The 15,135-nt window shown below is 40.5% G+C and overlaps 1 protein-coding gene across 1 annotated transcript in view; it reads left to right on the plus strand.

Moving 5' to 3' along the window:
* Positions 1 to 1,114: 1,114 nt before the first annotated feature.
* LOC117290305 (eIF-2-alpha kinase activator GCN1-like) overlaps positions 1,115 to 15,135 on the plus strand; it is a 71,005-nt gene continuing 56,984 nt past the window's right edge. The window contains exons 1-11 of the mRNA XM_033771622.1: positions 1,115 to 1,389; positions 3,248 to 3,443; positions 4,080 to 4,188; positions 5,346 to 5,444; positions 6,241 to 6,444; positions 7,356 to 7,464; positions 9,640 to 9,714; positions 10,763 to 10,891; positions 12,027 to 12,179; positions 13,610 to 13,783; positions 14,872 to 15,024. Of these exons, the coding sequence (XP_033627513.1) occupies positions 1,272 to 1,389; positions 3,248 to 3,443; positions 4,080 to 4,188; positions 5,346 to 5,444; positions 6,241 to 6,444; positions 7,356 to 7,464; positions 9,640 to 9,714; positions 10,763 to 10,891; positions 12,027 to 12,179; positions 13,610 to 13,783; positions 14,872 to 15,024 (1,519 nt within the window). The 5' untranslated portion in view covers positions 1,115 to 1,271. The remainder of the gene's footprint in view (positions 1,390 to 3,247; positions 3,444 to 4,079; positions 4,189 to 5,345; positions 5,445 to 6,240; positions 6,445 to 7,355; positions 7,465 to 9,639; positions 9,715 to 10,762; positions 10,892 to 12,026; positions 12,180 to 13,609; positions 13,784 to 14,871; positions 15,025 to 15,135) is intronic.

The following is a 15,135-nucleotide window of genomic DNA, read 5'->3' on the forward strand; positions in this document are numbered from 1 at the left end:
ATTTCATGAGGCTCTTTAACTTATGTTCACAAACTCTGTTATCTAAAACATTTAGTAAAGAACCCTTGCTTTCTTTAAGCCTACCATTTTATATTGTTTCACCTTTGAAAAAGTGTTAGAATAAAAACAAGAAATGAATGATGTCATACAACTTTAACGATGACAAAAACTATGGAAATAAGTTTTATTTTTGTTAAGCTGTAAAATAACTCTCAAAATTTGTAATGTCTTTGTCGGCAATGACCTGTCGGCTAAGTGGGGACACTCTGATTACTCATAATGGGATTTTTGTACACAAAAAAGAGCTGCCAAAGAGACAAAACAGAAAGTGAAAAGAGTCGACGTCACCCACAGAATAATGCTACATTTGAATAAGTTTGACGCCATTGGACAGCCCATCTCAAGGGCTATCTTCTTGTTCCAAATTTGTCGCTGGTGACAATTTGTGGGCGGGGCCAGCGGCCAGTAGGCCTACTGCATATGCCACCAGCAAATTGCCCTTACAATGTCACACAGCTGACGCTGCCGAATAAATCAATTCTGCGCTATATATACTTGACAATAACTCCGGAACTTTTAATTAGCATGCAGAGAGTCGCATGTTGGACCCGACACTTGCCGACATATCCCTGCCCGTGGAGGTTAATTTTTCCTCCATGTCCTGCCCTCCCCTGCATCCAAATATTAAAGTTTCATGGAACAAGTTTTTACACCACCATTAACTGCAGTCCCGATGGTTCTCGAAAAGCTGCGAAATTAAAACGATTTTAAACTTGGCCACTATTGTCTATTTCTCCCTCCATGCTTATATAAATAAGTTTGTCATTGTGGCAGGAGATAATGTTCACCGGAGATTTAAAAGATTTTTAGGGCATACGAATTATGATAATTAGCTTGGCGTATGAAGTTTTGCCTATTTTTTAGTGTGGTCATAACATGGAGTTATAACTCTAAGGGTTCATAAAGATTTCCAGTGGACCCGTTAAAGTGAAAGGGCGCCCTCTACACTGTACAACGCCAACTTTGTTGCTAAAGCAGATTCGACTGGGTAAAGTCTATTAATTAAAAAAAGTATGGCGACCTACTTGTGCGACGGAAACGCTATTGCACCACACACATTCGTATCGGCACAGTGCGTTCAATGCACTGAACGTGGCACCTGCACGTGTGTAACACATTGAAGTTAAATGTCGTGTTAGAAATTCCCCTTTTCAAAAGTGTTCCAGTGATCAGTGAAGAAAGTCTAGCGGTTTTCGTCACTTTCCAACACCATGTCTGCCCCAGAAACATCTGTGGTATTGAAGGATTTCTTCTGCAAAGTAACAACCTCAAAAACAAAGGAAAGACGGCTCATTTTGTCTGAGTTGTTGACCTGCATTAACAAACCTGGTAAGTATGTTGTTTTGCACAGCAGTATAGTAGACATGGTAGAAACAGAGGAACAAAAAAAAACTTTGTACAGAGTAGGATAAATAATAAAGGATAACTTTCCGTATGGCGCCACCACTTTTTCACTCATTTTTACAAAAAGGGATATATCAATCATGTAAATTAGATACTATATTATTTTATTTCGAATGAAAAAGTGGTGGCGCCATACGGAAACTTTTCCATAATAAAAGTGGAGCAGTGAGACGGACAGGTCAAATAAACAGCCCCTTTTTCACTTTGTTTGTAGAACATTGATACAACTTTGAAATGTAAAGACCAGCTGGTAAAAAAGACAAGTAGGCTTCTTATTATTAAAATAAAAACTACATGTAATGGGTCTAAAAAGTAAAAGTAAAACAAATATTTGAACAATACAATTTTTGGTTTAACTGTTACAACAGTACAACAGCAGCAGGGAACGATTTCATCCCGCAATTTTTCATAGCCAAGTATTTCGACAGATTTTGTGCCACTCACTGAATTGTTAAATATTGAGTAGCGAATGATGATTTTTGAATAGCAACTGACACCTTTTGTGAAGCATTTCTGCTAGGCCTATCTATACAATACAAAATACAAGGCAAGGAGCCCCAGGAGCAAGTACTGTACTGACTGCTAATGAATATGATGATTGACCCTGACACAGGAACTGACTGTACAGTACAGCAGGGCTTAATTTCATCATAGAGCTGTTCAGGAATTTTGGTTGGCACTTTTTGTGCTTAGCAGCTCTATGAAATTGGTCCCTGATCACTCTTTTTCAGAATTTGTAAGGCCTATTTTATTTATTTTTGTAATTAATTAAATTTTGTGAAAAATGCCTCTTTTTCACTAAATTTCTTTTACCACAATCAATCATTTCTGGTTTTTTACGCAAAAGCAAGGTCGTTAATGTTCAGTATTGTAAAATATCTTGTTCATGTCATTTGTCATTCATGCTAAAATGGCGATGAGGATGAAGGTACCGAGTCTGTCAAAATAGCAGTTGTGTAAAATGTATGTTTGTGTGTGAAAAGTAGCTGTAAAAAACTCACCATTTGTCAACGTTAACCTTGTCCATAAATCAAACGAGGATTCAGTTTTCCAGAAGAATAAAGACTAATAATTCCAAAGAAAAAAAAATGTCTTGGAAAAAGATCTGACAGTAAAAGTGTGAAAAATTAAGTTTACTTCTGCGTTTTCGGGACCAGTATAAAACTTGCTGGGGTTTTGTGAAAAAAATGCATGCAAAAATTGCTGAACTCCCTAATGGAGGGTTATTTCTTCTAGAACTACTATTATTAACGCTCCCTGAGCCTTTCATAGGGGTCTAAATCTTTTTGCCTCCGTAATACTATGTTTTGAAAATGGTCAACGATTAATGATAGATGAATGTTTCATGGTCATTTTTTAACCAGCAATAACTTAAGTTTCCTTTGTTAAACTACAATGTACTACACACCTAAAACATTCCCAACACACAGGACATACATACAATGCAAGTGGTGTGAGGCGGTTTTGCCTAGTTGCATGCAAAAACTTCTTGAAAACTGAAATTTCTACTAATACATCAATTGTTTTGATGTCAAAGCCGCAAAAGCACACTCAACCTTTACGTTAAAAGGGGCGTATACCATGCTGTTCTTATTAGCGCAATATGCATAAACAGCGCATGTGCATAGAGTTGAAGTGGCAAGGGTGTAACAGTGGATTTGATTATGTATTGTAAAACTACAATTAAATCCAACGTGGCCCGTAAAATTCAAAATCGGTTTGTTTAGGATGTTGAGATAATATGTAATTGCAATGTATTTTATTTGTGTTGTTGATGATTTAGATTTTCCTGACAATGCGTCCAAGTTGATCTTCAAGCTTCTACCCCTGACCCTCGGCCACTACACAGACTCAAAGTCTCGTCGGGAGGTTGAAGACATTGTCAGGGCCCTCTTGGCTAAATACGGAGACGATGCCGTGAAATCCCTCCTCAAGTTTCTCACTGGCCACGCCCGGCAACAAAGAAATATCATAGCATCGTAAGTTGAAATGATCACACCAATCTCTGCCGCAGTAATGCTGAAAAGAGTAGCCAAGGATCATAGACTAATGTGTAAAGTTTCACTAACTAAAGCCTGGTTCATAAATGTTTACGTCACAGCCCTTTTTTTTTGCACCTTCAAAATTCATTTCGCATTCGCAGGAAGTATGAACCGGGCTTAAAGGCACTGGACACTTTTTGTAGTTGTCAAAGACCAGTCTTCTCACTTACATGTGGTTTATTTCAAAATATGCAAAAAATAACAAACCTGTGAAAATTTGAGCTCAATTGGTCGTTGCGAAGTTGCAAGAGAATAATGGAAGAAAAAAATGCCCTTGTAGAACAAGTTGTGCGCTTTCAGATGTTTGATTTCGAGACCTCAAAATCAAATTCTAAGGTCTCAAAATGAAATTCAAATATTTCAGTGAGAAACTACTTATTTCTTAAAAACTACGTTACTCCAGAGGGAGCCGTTTCTCCCAATGTTTTATACTATCAACAGCTCTCCATTGATCATTAACAAGTAAGTTTTTGTGCTAACACTTATTTTAAGTGATTACCAATAGTGTCCAGTGCCTTTAAGCCATCTGCCACGATCTTGTATTATAGTAATTTATTCTTATTTGTTGCACAGACGAACTTCTGGTGGCTCTCCGCTGGCGAGTCTTGGCTGGACCTGTGTGTTGGTCCACTCGGTCTTCAACACCAAAGAGAAACAGACTGGAAGTGCTTGGGATGACCTGGTAAGTACACTTACTGTCACAGACTAGAGCCGTTAAGCAGAACAAAGCAGGAGTCTCTAATGTTCCTTGTGTATAAATATTCTCCTGTGCTGCCTAAATTATATATTTAAAAAATGTAAATCTGTAATATAATTCAGTCTATTGGGCTGCGACAAGAAATGTATTTTTGTACACTAACAAACCAGTAATAATAGTGTCACATTATATGCAACTTGTGGCTGGTATCTTGCCCATTTCTGCTAAGCGGAAAACTGTTCAGCAGTAATAGGGAGCTTTTGCATGCAAACGGATACGGTTAATGCGACGGAAACGTCATCATTATGACGTCGTACGCTACTCGCTATCCGCTATACGTGCAGACGACACAAATATCCTGCTTGCTACATGTAAGCAGGTTACGGATAGCTAAAGGTATGCGTATGCGTATCCCTTCGTGTGCAAAACCTCCCTAATATCTGCTAAAGCAGCTTCATGAAATTGGACGCAGGGCTGAGGAGTCATCAGGGTGTGGATTGAACCCTGGTCATAACACTTCCATGAGCGAGATACTTAACAGCTAATTGTTTCTCATGACCCAGTGCTCAATTTCGTAGAGCTGCTTAAGCATAAAATATTGCTTGAAAAGTTTCTGCTTAGCTTAAGTTAGCAGGATACCAGTCACAGATTGTACATGACAAAGTGGCATTTTGGCTGGTAACCTGTTGTGCTTAGCTACCTTTTGTGATTAAGTAGCCCTATGTAATTGGGCCCAGGAGTGATGAGTGGGCTACATGTCGTCAATGTGAATGATTAGCAACATGTGTGTCTATTTGCCTGCTGGTGCTGCATACTTCTAAGGAGTTAAAATGGTTTCAGGAATACCTAAGGCTGATTTAAAAGGTTGTAATAGTGTAAAATGCTTTGATACTTAGGGTGCATTCGATAAGCTACCCTGTGTCGACTTTGCGGTGAGCCCCTGACAAGAGCTAATTGAACCACTCACCCTCTCATGGTGACGCCATGCACCTTGGGCCAGACCCAAGTGACCCAGGGCACTTGGGGCTGACCGGGGTGAGCTATTCGAACGTAACGGGTCGCCCAGCGGAAGCTAATCAGACGCACCATCTGTTTATGAGCACTTAATAAATGCCTGTGATTATTACTATTTAAACCAACAGATCGAAGCACAATGCAGTTTTATCTCTGCTGTTTTAGCCACTAACTACCAGTCACTCATCAAATCAGCATGCCGGAAACTCAAGAAAGTCTGGAAGCAGGTAACTAGAAATCATGACCCAACATCTTAGACATGTTCCCTGTTTACCTCAGTTATTATCAATGATATTGATCACAGTAACAAATAAGGGTCAGACTATGTTCCTATTCAGCCTCGGTGAGGTTACTTTCTTTTGGGTGGTAAGTAAACCAAGATGGATGCACCATGTCAAAGATCAATGCCATAGTACTTCAAAAAATTGAAACATTTAAGGATGGTTTTCAGAAACAAAAGTCTTGTGAAGTGACACGTAATCAGGGTTCTCCCAAGGAATGTTGTTTTCCATTGAAAAATCAGTCTGTGTGCTCCTTCTATAGCAAGGTATCTCAAATTCTAAAGCGAGTTTAGCCATGTAATTCCGGTATTTTCTTAATAGTGTATAATTCAAACAAAGAAGTCTTTTACTTAAAGCAAGTCCCACGAGGAAGTAGAACGAGAAAAGAAAAGCAATGAACATTTCACGTTGATCTTTAACGATGCGTGGAAACTGATCAGAAAGAGTCGTCATAATGGCCTCACAGCCCGCAAACTGAAACATGAAGTAGTACAGGGGTCGATTTCATAAAGAGTTAGGACTAGTCCTAACTTAGGACTAGTCCTAGGGGATATACAAAATGTGTGGCTAGTCCTAGGTTAGGACGAGTAACTCGTCCTAACCCGAGATAAGACTGGTCTTAACTCTTTGTGAAATCCACCCCAGATTGAAGATTGCAGAGTATGGACCTGCTTTTAGGCTACAAGAAAATGGATACCAGACTACTTATAATCACATTTGATGATGCACGTTATGGTTTCAGGTACCAGATGCAGTCGGCAGTTACGCCGCAACGTTAGCCAAGCCTGACCCTACAGTACATAGGCTGTGCATGGTGAGCCTGTTAATGCAACACTGTAGCCAGTCCAACCAGAGTGATGTTATTGATGCTCACAGGACAGCCTTCCTGGACATATACATCAAAGCCGTGTTTGGAGGCAAGATAAAGCCACAAGTTCACGCTCTGGTAAGTTGAAGTCTTGTATTTTTTCGGAAGCGGGGATCAAAGAAAGGGGAGTGGAGTAGGAAGCCAGCTGTAAAACCCTTTCCTTGCTATTGTTGACTTTAGTCAACTGCACTCATAGTTGCTCTTCCGTACCATTGGTGACTTGAGTCGACCAAGCTTGCACACAAAAAGGCACACTCAGGCTTGAGCACAAAGTTTGTTTGTAATAAAGCTGTAGTTTGTCTACGTTCACTCATCGTACCCAAGCTTACCCCCAGTGGAAAGAAAAGTGTTGGATCTATACAATGATGGTAAAATAAATTTGCTGTCTCTTCCCAAATGCCAAATAACTACGGAACGCCATATGTGTACAAAATGTGTTTGTGATTACAGAGGAAAGAAAGATCACATTGAGGAAAGAAAGACAAAGATCTTTGACATTCCTTGACTGATCTCAATGATTTTTGGATTATATAGAGGGAATTCAATGATTAAAAGAAAAAAATAGTTTCATGTGAAACAATATCTTCAAGGAGGTAATTGACTTTGTATAAAATGGCCTTTGAACAAAAGCTTTCTGTTGTGTGACATGCGTGAGAACGTGTACTTCATGCTTGAGTGGTCAAACAATGCGGTCACCAGCAGTTGTTTATGTCAAAACATTTTGGTTACAAAAGGATTTTCATTTCTTAAAGATATGTAGTACGCATTCATAGTTTCGATGTTATATACAAATTAAAATGAAATGAAAGACCAAAAATGCTTCAAGGGGCAATTGACACAGATTATGTTGGGACTGTTATATCAAATATACATCATACATGGATACATGATCGTTAGGACTAGCTCTCACTCATGTATATGTACCTGATATTCTAAAACAAAGCATTCATCCACCGATGACGTTTTATACTTCTGATCTCGCTTTTTAGAAAATCAGCAAATGGTTACTTTGTTGCGTCACCCATGACGAATTCAAGCAGAAGTTTCTTCCCTTCGTACAAAAGGCAATGCTCCGCAGTCCTGAAAACATCCTTGAAGGTTTGTACATCATCCCTCTTCCCTTTTCCAATGTTGTAACCAAGTAATTTTTTCTTGAAGCCATTGGACACTTTCGGTAAACAGTATTGTCTAAGCTTGGGCGGTTCCTTCGGTTACCCGGTTCTACCCGGTTCCAAATTGAAAACCGGACCGGCGGTTCCTCTCTACTGTGGAACCGGGTACCCGCTTTTGTCGGTTCCGATTTCAAAAGACCGAGTCCCTATTATAAAAGACTCTGTGGAGCCGATCCTGGGACGAACCGGCTCCAGAAATTGAGGCTTGGAAACAGTGACCGCAGATACACTGTGCAAAGGCTTCAAGCTGACATGAGCATCGACTATCACATGTGGCTGCATTATTATACAACACACAGTGCACAGATGCATAGGCATATGCTGAGATATACAGAGTCCAAAGTCCAACCAGACAGCACGTTGTGATTGGCTGCCGATATATCCATATTCATAAAAGCTTGTCCCATGCACAAAACACACAGTACTGTATGCATGTACAGGCATGTACACTTCTATGTACAGAGAGACGGCACACTGCATGCACTACGGACGTACTGCACTATGAACGTACTGCACTACGGACCACTGACCTATAGAGATCAGTGCTACGGACGTACTGCACTGCGGAAGTACTGCACTACGGACGTACTGCACTACGGACGTACTGCACTACGGACGTACTGCACTACGGACGTACTGCACTACGGACGTACTGCACTACGGACGTACTGCACTACGGACGTACTGCACTACGGACGTACTGCACTACGGACGTACTGCACTACGGACGTACTGCACTACGGACGTACTGCACTACGGACGTACTGCACTACGGACGTACTGCTGCCAGCCAAATAAAAGTCTTGTATAAATGCATGGAGAATAGGTGCTCGGTGGCACGATGTCTGATTGACTTGGTGGGTATTCTGGTATTAATTTTTCGTTAAAAATAGATCGGCTCCAATTGTGTGTATGTGTGTGTGAGCTCCGGACCGATGTCTGATTAACTTGGTTATTTTCAGTTAAAATAGATCGGCTCAATTGTGTGTGTGTGAGCTCGGATCGGGCGGCTTATGTTTTATATAGAGTGGAACCGGGTATGTCTCAGAACCGAGCTTTTTTTTGGAACCGGAACCGAGCCCGAAATTTCTGGAACCGCCCAAGCTTAGTATTGTCCAAAGGCCCACACTTCGTGTATCACTACTGATATAAAAAATAACAAACCTGTGAAAATTTAGGCTCAATCGGTCATCGGGGTCGGGAGAAAATAACGGGGAAAACCCACCATTGTTTCCGCATGTTTCGCCGTGTCATGACATGTATTTAAAATAAATCCGTAATTCTCGACAACAAGAATTGATAATTGTTTTAATGTTTTCTCGAAAAGTGAAGCATTTCACGGAATAATATTTCAAGAGAAGTCTTTCACCATTACCTTCTGTAAACCCTGCAAGTCATTTGTAAATCTGTTTTTTTTTCTTTCTTTTTTTCTGTACCGAAAGTGTATAATGGCTTTAAGTTGCAAGTCATCTTTATGCAAGCAACATTATGTCCCAAAATAAGCCCACTCCCATGAGGTTAAGATAAAGTACATGTACAGTCAAAACCTGTTAAAAGACCAGTGGTGGATTTCACAATGGGTTAAGACTAATCTTTATGACGAGTTACTTGTCCTAACTTAGGACTAGCGTTAAATTTTTAGTTTCTCCTAGGACTGGTCCTAACTCTTTGGGAAATCAACCAAAGGTTATAATAATATTTTAAAACCATGAATCTTGCACCCACGTGCCTGCATTCTAATGTTTGACCTTATGACAAAAGCACTCGAAAACATCAGCAGTGGCATTGTCACCCATGAATTTCTGCGTTGATTTAGACAAATTTAATTTAAGCAATTTTTGCATTGTCGTAAAATCAAATTATGAACTCTCAAGTCACTTTTGCGTAAGTCAAGTCAAATCTCAAATAATGTCTCCCCAAGTCAAGTCAAGTCGAAAGTCATTTCTCCTCGAGTCGAGTCACTACTCACTTCTCCCCAAGTCAAGCCAAGTCGAAATGAAATTTTCATCTCAAATCTGACTAGAGACTCGGCCTCAACTCCAACCATCTCACAATGCATTGGTTTTTTAACAGTATTTAATGTTGTGTGTTCCTTTGGCAGCTCTTAGCTACCTTCTAAGCGGTGTCTCCCTTGATCTCAGCCAGTATGCTCAAGACTTGGGCAAGAACATTGCAAGTAAGTCAACAAATATCATTTTTATACCTGTCGTCCTCTTTGATTATAGATCCCCAGTTTCAATTATGTGCTCCTTAAGGAAAGTTTTGCGGTAACACCATGTAATGACTATCTCTAATGAGTTGGGGTGGTTCTGAAAAGAACCGTTGGTTTAAACTCGACGTTTCGATCAGTATGCTCTGATCGTGCTCCTTCCAATAGTGTACTGGCTTAATGATCTCCATCCAGGGAACTCAGCAAACTCCCACAAGGGAATATAAACACCCAGCTGGCAACAGTCAATTTCTTTCATACAAGGTGTATTGTATATGATTATGTGATTTAGTATACAAGACGGTAATTCTAGTCATTGTAATGGAGCAATGAGCGCTACATGGGTCCGGGCAGGAACAGTGTTCATGTATTGTGACCAGTCAGGCCTATAGACTAATCCAGGCGCGCAAGTGCTGGGCGCCGCCATGCGCTGCACGCCACTGCTGGGGTGTCTTTGTGCCTAGTTTTGTGCACAAAGACATGAGAAAATCGATTTCTTTTCCTTTTCTCTTTTTATGGGAATTGAATGTCTTCCTCGACTATTTATGAAATTTCCTTGATGTGGCTGCTTGATATAACAACGTACTACATTCTTAATTTGTAAGATTAAGCAGAAAGTAAAATACTGAAATTCTGACAAAAACATTGCCGATGTAATGCATTTTAGCGACTATTATGCAGTTTCCGCGTCTTTGACCCCTAACTCGCCTAAGACAAGCACCTTTTTCAAGATGATCCGGCTTCTATTTTGTTGCAAATATTTATGGTCAGTGATCTACATTGGTATATCGTGATGTCCTGTTAAGGAAATTGTGTTATTCGTTAAAGAAAACATTTAATTTCCATAAAGAGTGAAAAGAACCATGATTTCCTCATGTCTTTGTGCACAAAACTAGGCACATGTACACCTCAGCAATGGCGCGCGGTGCTCAACTCTTGTGCGCCCGGTGCGCGTCGGGATCGGTCTATGTGGGTTAAAATTCTGAATTAAATTGTTGTTGTTTATTTTTGACAGCCCACCTGCATGCCAAGGAGGAGCTTCTGATGATAGAAGCCGCAGTGGCTGCTAAGAATCTAGCCATGCAGTGTAGCGATGGTGATGCCATACAACAACTGGCTAAACACTTCTTTGCTATCCTCAATGGTACGTTAATCAACCATTAGACTGGGCCCCTGTCTTTATCCGCATGGATAAAGGTACCTGCTGCTCAGATCCAGTGATTCCATTGATATCATTGGATCAATGCAGTGACTAAAAGCTACCTTATCTGTTTTTGTTTTGATTGGTCTGTGGTCACATCGGACGACCAATCAAAACACAGATATGGAAAGCTTACTTTCAGTCGTCTGCATGCTGCTTCCACACGTGTGTATTGTATACAGTGTACTTACCTGTCAAACTTGTATGTAATGTTGTTGTAGAATTTGGCTACGTACATGTATCTCAATTTGAAATGAATGTAGGTCAAAGGTGGATGTACACGCCGGCTGGTGGCCGTTCTCTAGCGTTATTCACGAGCCTCGAAGTGTGACGTCGGATGGTTAGGCTAATCAACCTTATGTAGTGTCATGTCACTGCTTACTGTAAATCCCAGCATTCTTACTACCATAAACAGGGGTGACTTTAAACAGTGTGGTGACTTTGCCTGCAACAAAGAAAAGCTATTATTTTTATGTAGTCTCTTTTACTTTAATTAATATTTCTCAAATTATTTCTATATGTTCTTATGGGGTGATGTACATGTATGAGTATATAAAATGACTATGGTTCTCCTGTGTAATTCCTTGCCTTAAAATATGCTTTTCACACTTTTTTTTGTGCATGGTCCACTTTGGTGGTGGTCAAACTTTTGGTATTCTGCATTTTTCCACATTTTTTCTAGTTTTACGTTTCAAAAATCCTTCATGTTTTGCAGTTAAAAGAAAACCGGTTTGTTATCCAAATATAACCACAGTAACAATGTTGCTTTGGATCCCATCAGGTGCACTGATTGAAAAACCAGGTGATCAAATTGGATGTCCAAAGTCACCCCAAATTTCTTTGCTAAGCGAGGAATGAGTGGAGTACCAGTTGCAACCATGTCAACTTTAGGGAATGTTGGCTGGTAACACGTTTCTGCTATGCAGGATTTGTCTGTTCTTACCAAGTTATTGTGCTTACAGGGTTTGTAAAACTGAGCCCTGAGAGCAAGGTGACACTCTATGCTGTTGTAGGGAGTCTTTGTTACAGTTAAATACAATAACTCTTAATCAGTTTTATCATTTCCTTTGCTTTCCAGGTTCAGAGGGCAAGCTGACCATCGTGACGCAGCGTATGGGCATGTTGACTGGCATCGGCAACCTCAGCTATAACAGCGTAATGGGACACACCTCTGTACATGCATTGGCATCAAGCATGGTAGAGATGTTCATTGTGCCACTACAGCAAGAAGGTCAGTCAAGCTTCTTACACCCATTCCAGACAGGCGCAGCAGAGTCGCGCTGAACCAAACAGATTAGGAGCGACTCTAGGTCGACCCAAATAAATGCCAGTTTCAGACGGGCAAACTTTACATTGGCTCGGCTTATGACAAGTTCAACGTCTGAAACCATATGCTCCAGAGTTGTTCCGAACGACTGCAACAGTCGATCTTTTGACTTCTAGCGCGTCCAGTTGCTCCAAACTGTTTCAGACCCAGGAGTAGGGGGCAACGGCCTCTGAACAAAATAGTCAATTGTAGCCCACACCTTGAAGTGGCCTTCAGGCCTTGTGTGTCTGGCGTATTGCATAAAAAAAAATTAAAAATTAAAAAAACAGGTATCCGGGTATCCAAAAACAAATGTCAATATCTGTTTTCATTTATCATTTCCATTACCTGAAGCTAGGGGTGAACTTTTCTAAATCTTAAGAGTTGATTAGAAGTCTTTAAACATTCCAGATGTAATGATCTAATTAATGTATAGTGCCACATACCTTGCAGGAAAATACTGTATGTTAAAGCGCCATGAGCTAACACTGGGTGATAGATATACGTGCTTTTTATGAAGCTTTGTTATTATTTGTATTACTCGCGAAAGGCCGCCGGAAGGCAGCCTTTCACAAGGCTAATGTGTTACATATTTATGTGTTAATGTATATATTCTTATTTTTTTTTTTGGGGGGGGGGGATATACAAAAAAAGGTATGTGAAATACATCAAATTTTTAAATACAAAGGAAATAAACAAATTTGAACCTCCTTAGTATGATCGCCTGGACTGAAAAAATACCGTAAGAAAAGTTGCAGCCCGATCTATACAGGCACCTGGGAGATTTTCTTACACAAGCAGACAAGTTACGTGTATTAGTATATAGATAATAAAATGGGTACAAATATTCTGGTAGTTTTATCATATATCTGGACCTTTATCAAAGATACTAAAATGAAGCAGCGAGAATAAGTTTGTCATGTTTGTAGACGCACAGTTTCTACCTCGCAATCGGCTCAAATGGAGCTCCATAAATAGTTGTCAAATAAACAGAAATAAACCAACTGCCAATCACAACTAGGCTGAGATTTTTACTTTTGCAAAGTAGGTCTACATCTTTTGAAACGATTGAAGCATGAATTAAACACACTTTTTGAAAATGTATGACAGGTAACAAATTCATGATCTCCTGTTTAGTTTGTTTGGAGGAGTTTGTGTATTTTGGGATGTACAGTTAATTTCATGTACATAAATGTAGTTTTCATTTAACCCTTTTGTTACTAAATTCTTTGGACATAGGCAACTAGGCCTGGAATAACATAAGAGTCCATGAAGGTCATGGCCGCCTCTGTTGCCCTTGTCTTGTTGCTCTTGCCCTGGGTGTATGAGTGACTGTTTTTATCTGTTTTCCACAGTCCATGAGGGCACATTGGTTCACACCCTGTCCATGCTGGCCCTATGGTGTGCCAAGTTCACCAGCACAGTACCCAAGAAGCTCATCGACTGGTTCCAGAAAGGCATGACCCTCAAACAGTCCACATCATCGGTCAGGAATGGCTACATCCAGTGCATGCTGGCAGCTTTCAAAGGTAAGTTTCCATTGAAAAAGCCCTTGTGTCTGGGGAAAAGGCCATTCTCCTTCGGGAATGAATTTAAGCAAAACCAAACGAAGAGCTGGTGCTGTATTGAATATACATATATCAGGGATGTGATTTTTTTACCAAAATTCTGTTTCTTTTAAACCCCCACCCAACAAATGATAAATGTTTGTAAGCAGGCTTTGCACCCGAAAGCTTTCGTCCTCGCAAGCTTTTTACTCTTTGCACTTGCAAGCTTTCACTCTTTGCGCTCGCAAGCTTTCACTCTTTGCGCTCGCAAGCTTTCACTCTTTGCGCTCGCAAGCTTTCACTCTTTGCGCTCGCAAGCTTTCACTCTTTGCGCTCGCAAGCTTTCACTCTTTGCGCTCGCAAGCTTTCACTCTTTGCGCTCGCAAGCTTTCACTCTTTGCGCTCGCAAGCTTTCACTCTTTGCGCTCGCAAGCTTTCACGCTTTGCGCTCGCAAGCTTTCACTCTTTGCGCTCGCAAGCTTTCACTCTTTGCGCTCGCAAGCTTTCACTCTTTGCGCTCGCAAGCTTTCACTCTTTGCACTCGCAAGCTTTCACTCTTTGCGCTCGCAAGCTTTCACTCTTTGCGCTCGCAAGCTTTCACTCTTTGCGCTCGCAAGCTTTCACTCTTTGCGCTCGCAAGCTTTCACTCTTTGCGCTCGCAAGCTTTCACTCTTTGCGCTCGCAAGCTTTCACTCTTTGCGCTCGCAAGCTTTCACTCTTTGCGCTCGCAAGCTTTCACTCTTTGAGCTCGCAAGCTTTCACACTTTGCACTCGCAAGCTTTCACTCTTTGCGCTCGCAAGCTTTCACTCTTTGCGCTCGCAAGCTTTCACTCTTTGCACTTGCAAGCTTTCACTCTTTGCGCTCATAATTCAGGTTTTTATTTAATTTTTTTGCCCTTGGGAAAAATCAGAAAAATGCTCCAATAAGGCCTTCAAATTTATTAGAGTCTACACCATGTGTACAGTCAGGCCAGCCCTTGTACTTGATATAATGTTTTTTTGTAGAGTATGGTAATATAACTATAATAAATCCAATATGCCTAAATACTGATGTTTACATCCGTTGCTAGGTGACACTCTTCTACAGGCCTTGACAATGCTGCCTCTTCTGAAGCAATCTGTGGAGCGTGCTCAGTCGCAATCTACCCTGGTTTCCATAGTAACAGAGGGTCTCTCTTCTGCCTACATGTTGACCTTGATGTATGGTGCTGATATTGAAGCTGGTAAGAAAATTAGCGACCATCTTGTTTGTATATAATACTAATAATAATAATAAAATTAGAGATTTATAAAGCGCACATATCTGCCTAAAATGGCACCCAAGGCGCACAAGA

The sequence above is a fragment of the Asterias rubens genome, chromosome 5, assembly GCF_902459465.1.
Source record: "Asterias rubens chromosome 5, eAstRub1.3, whole genome shotgun sequence".
Classification (NCBI taxonomy): domain Eukaryota; kingdom Metazoa; phylum Echinodermata; class Asteroidea; order Forcipulatida; family Asteriidae; genus Asterias; species Asterias rubens.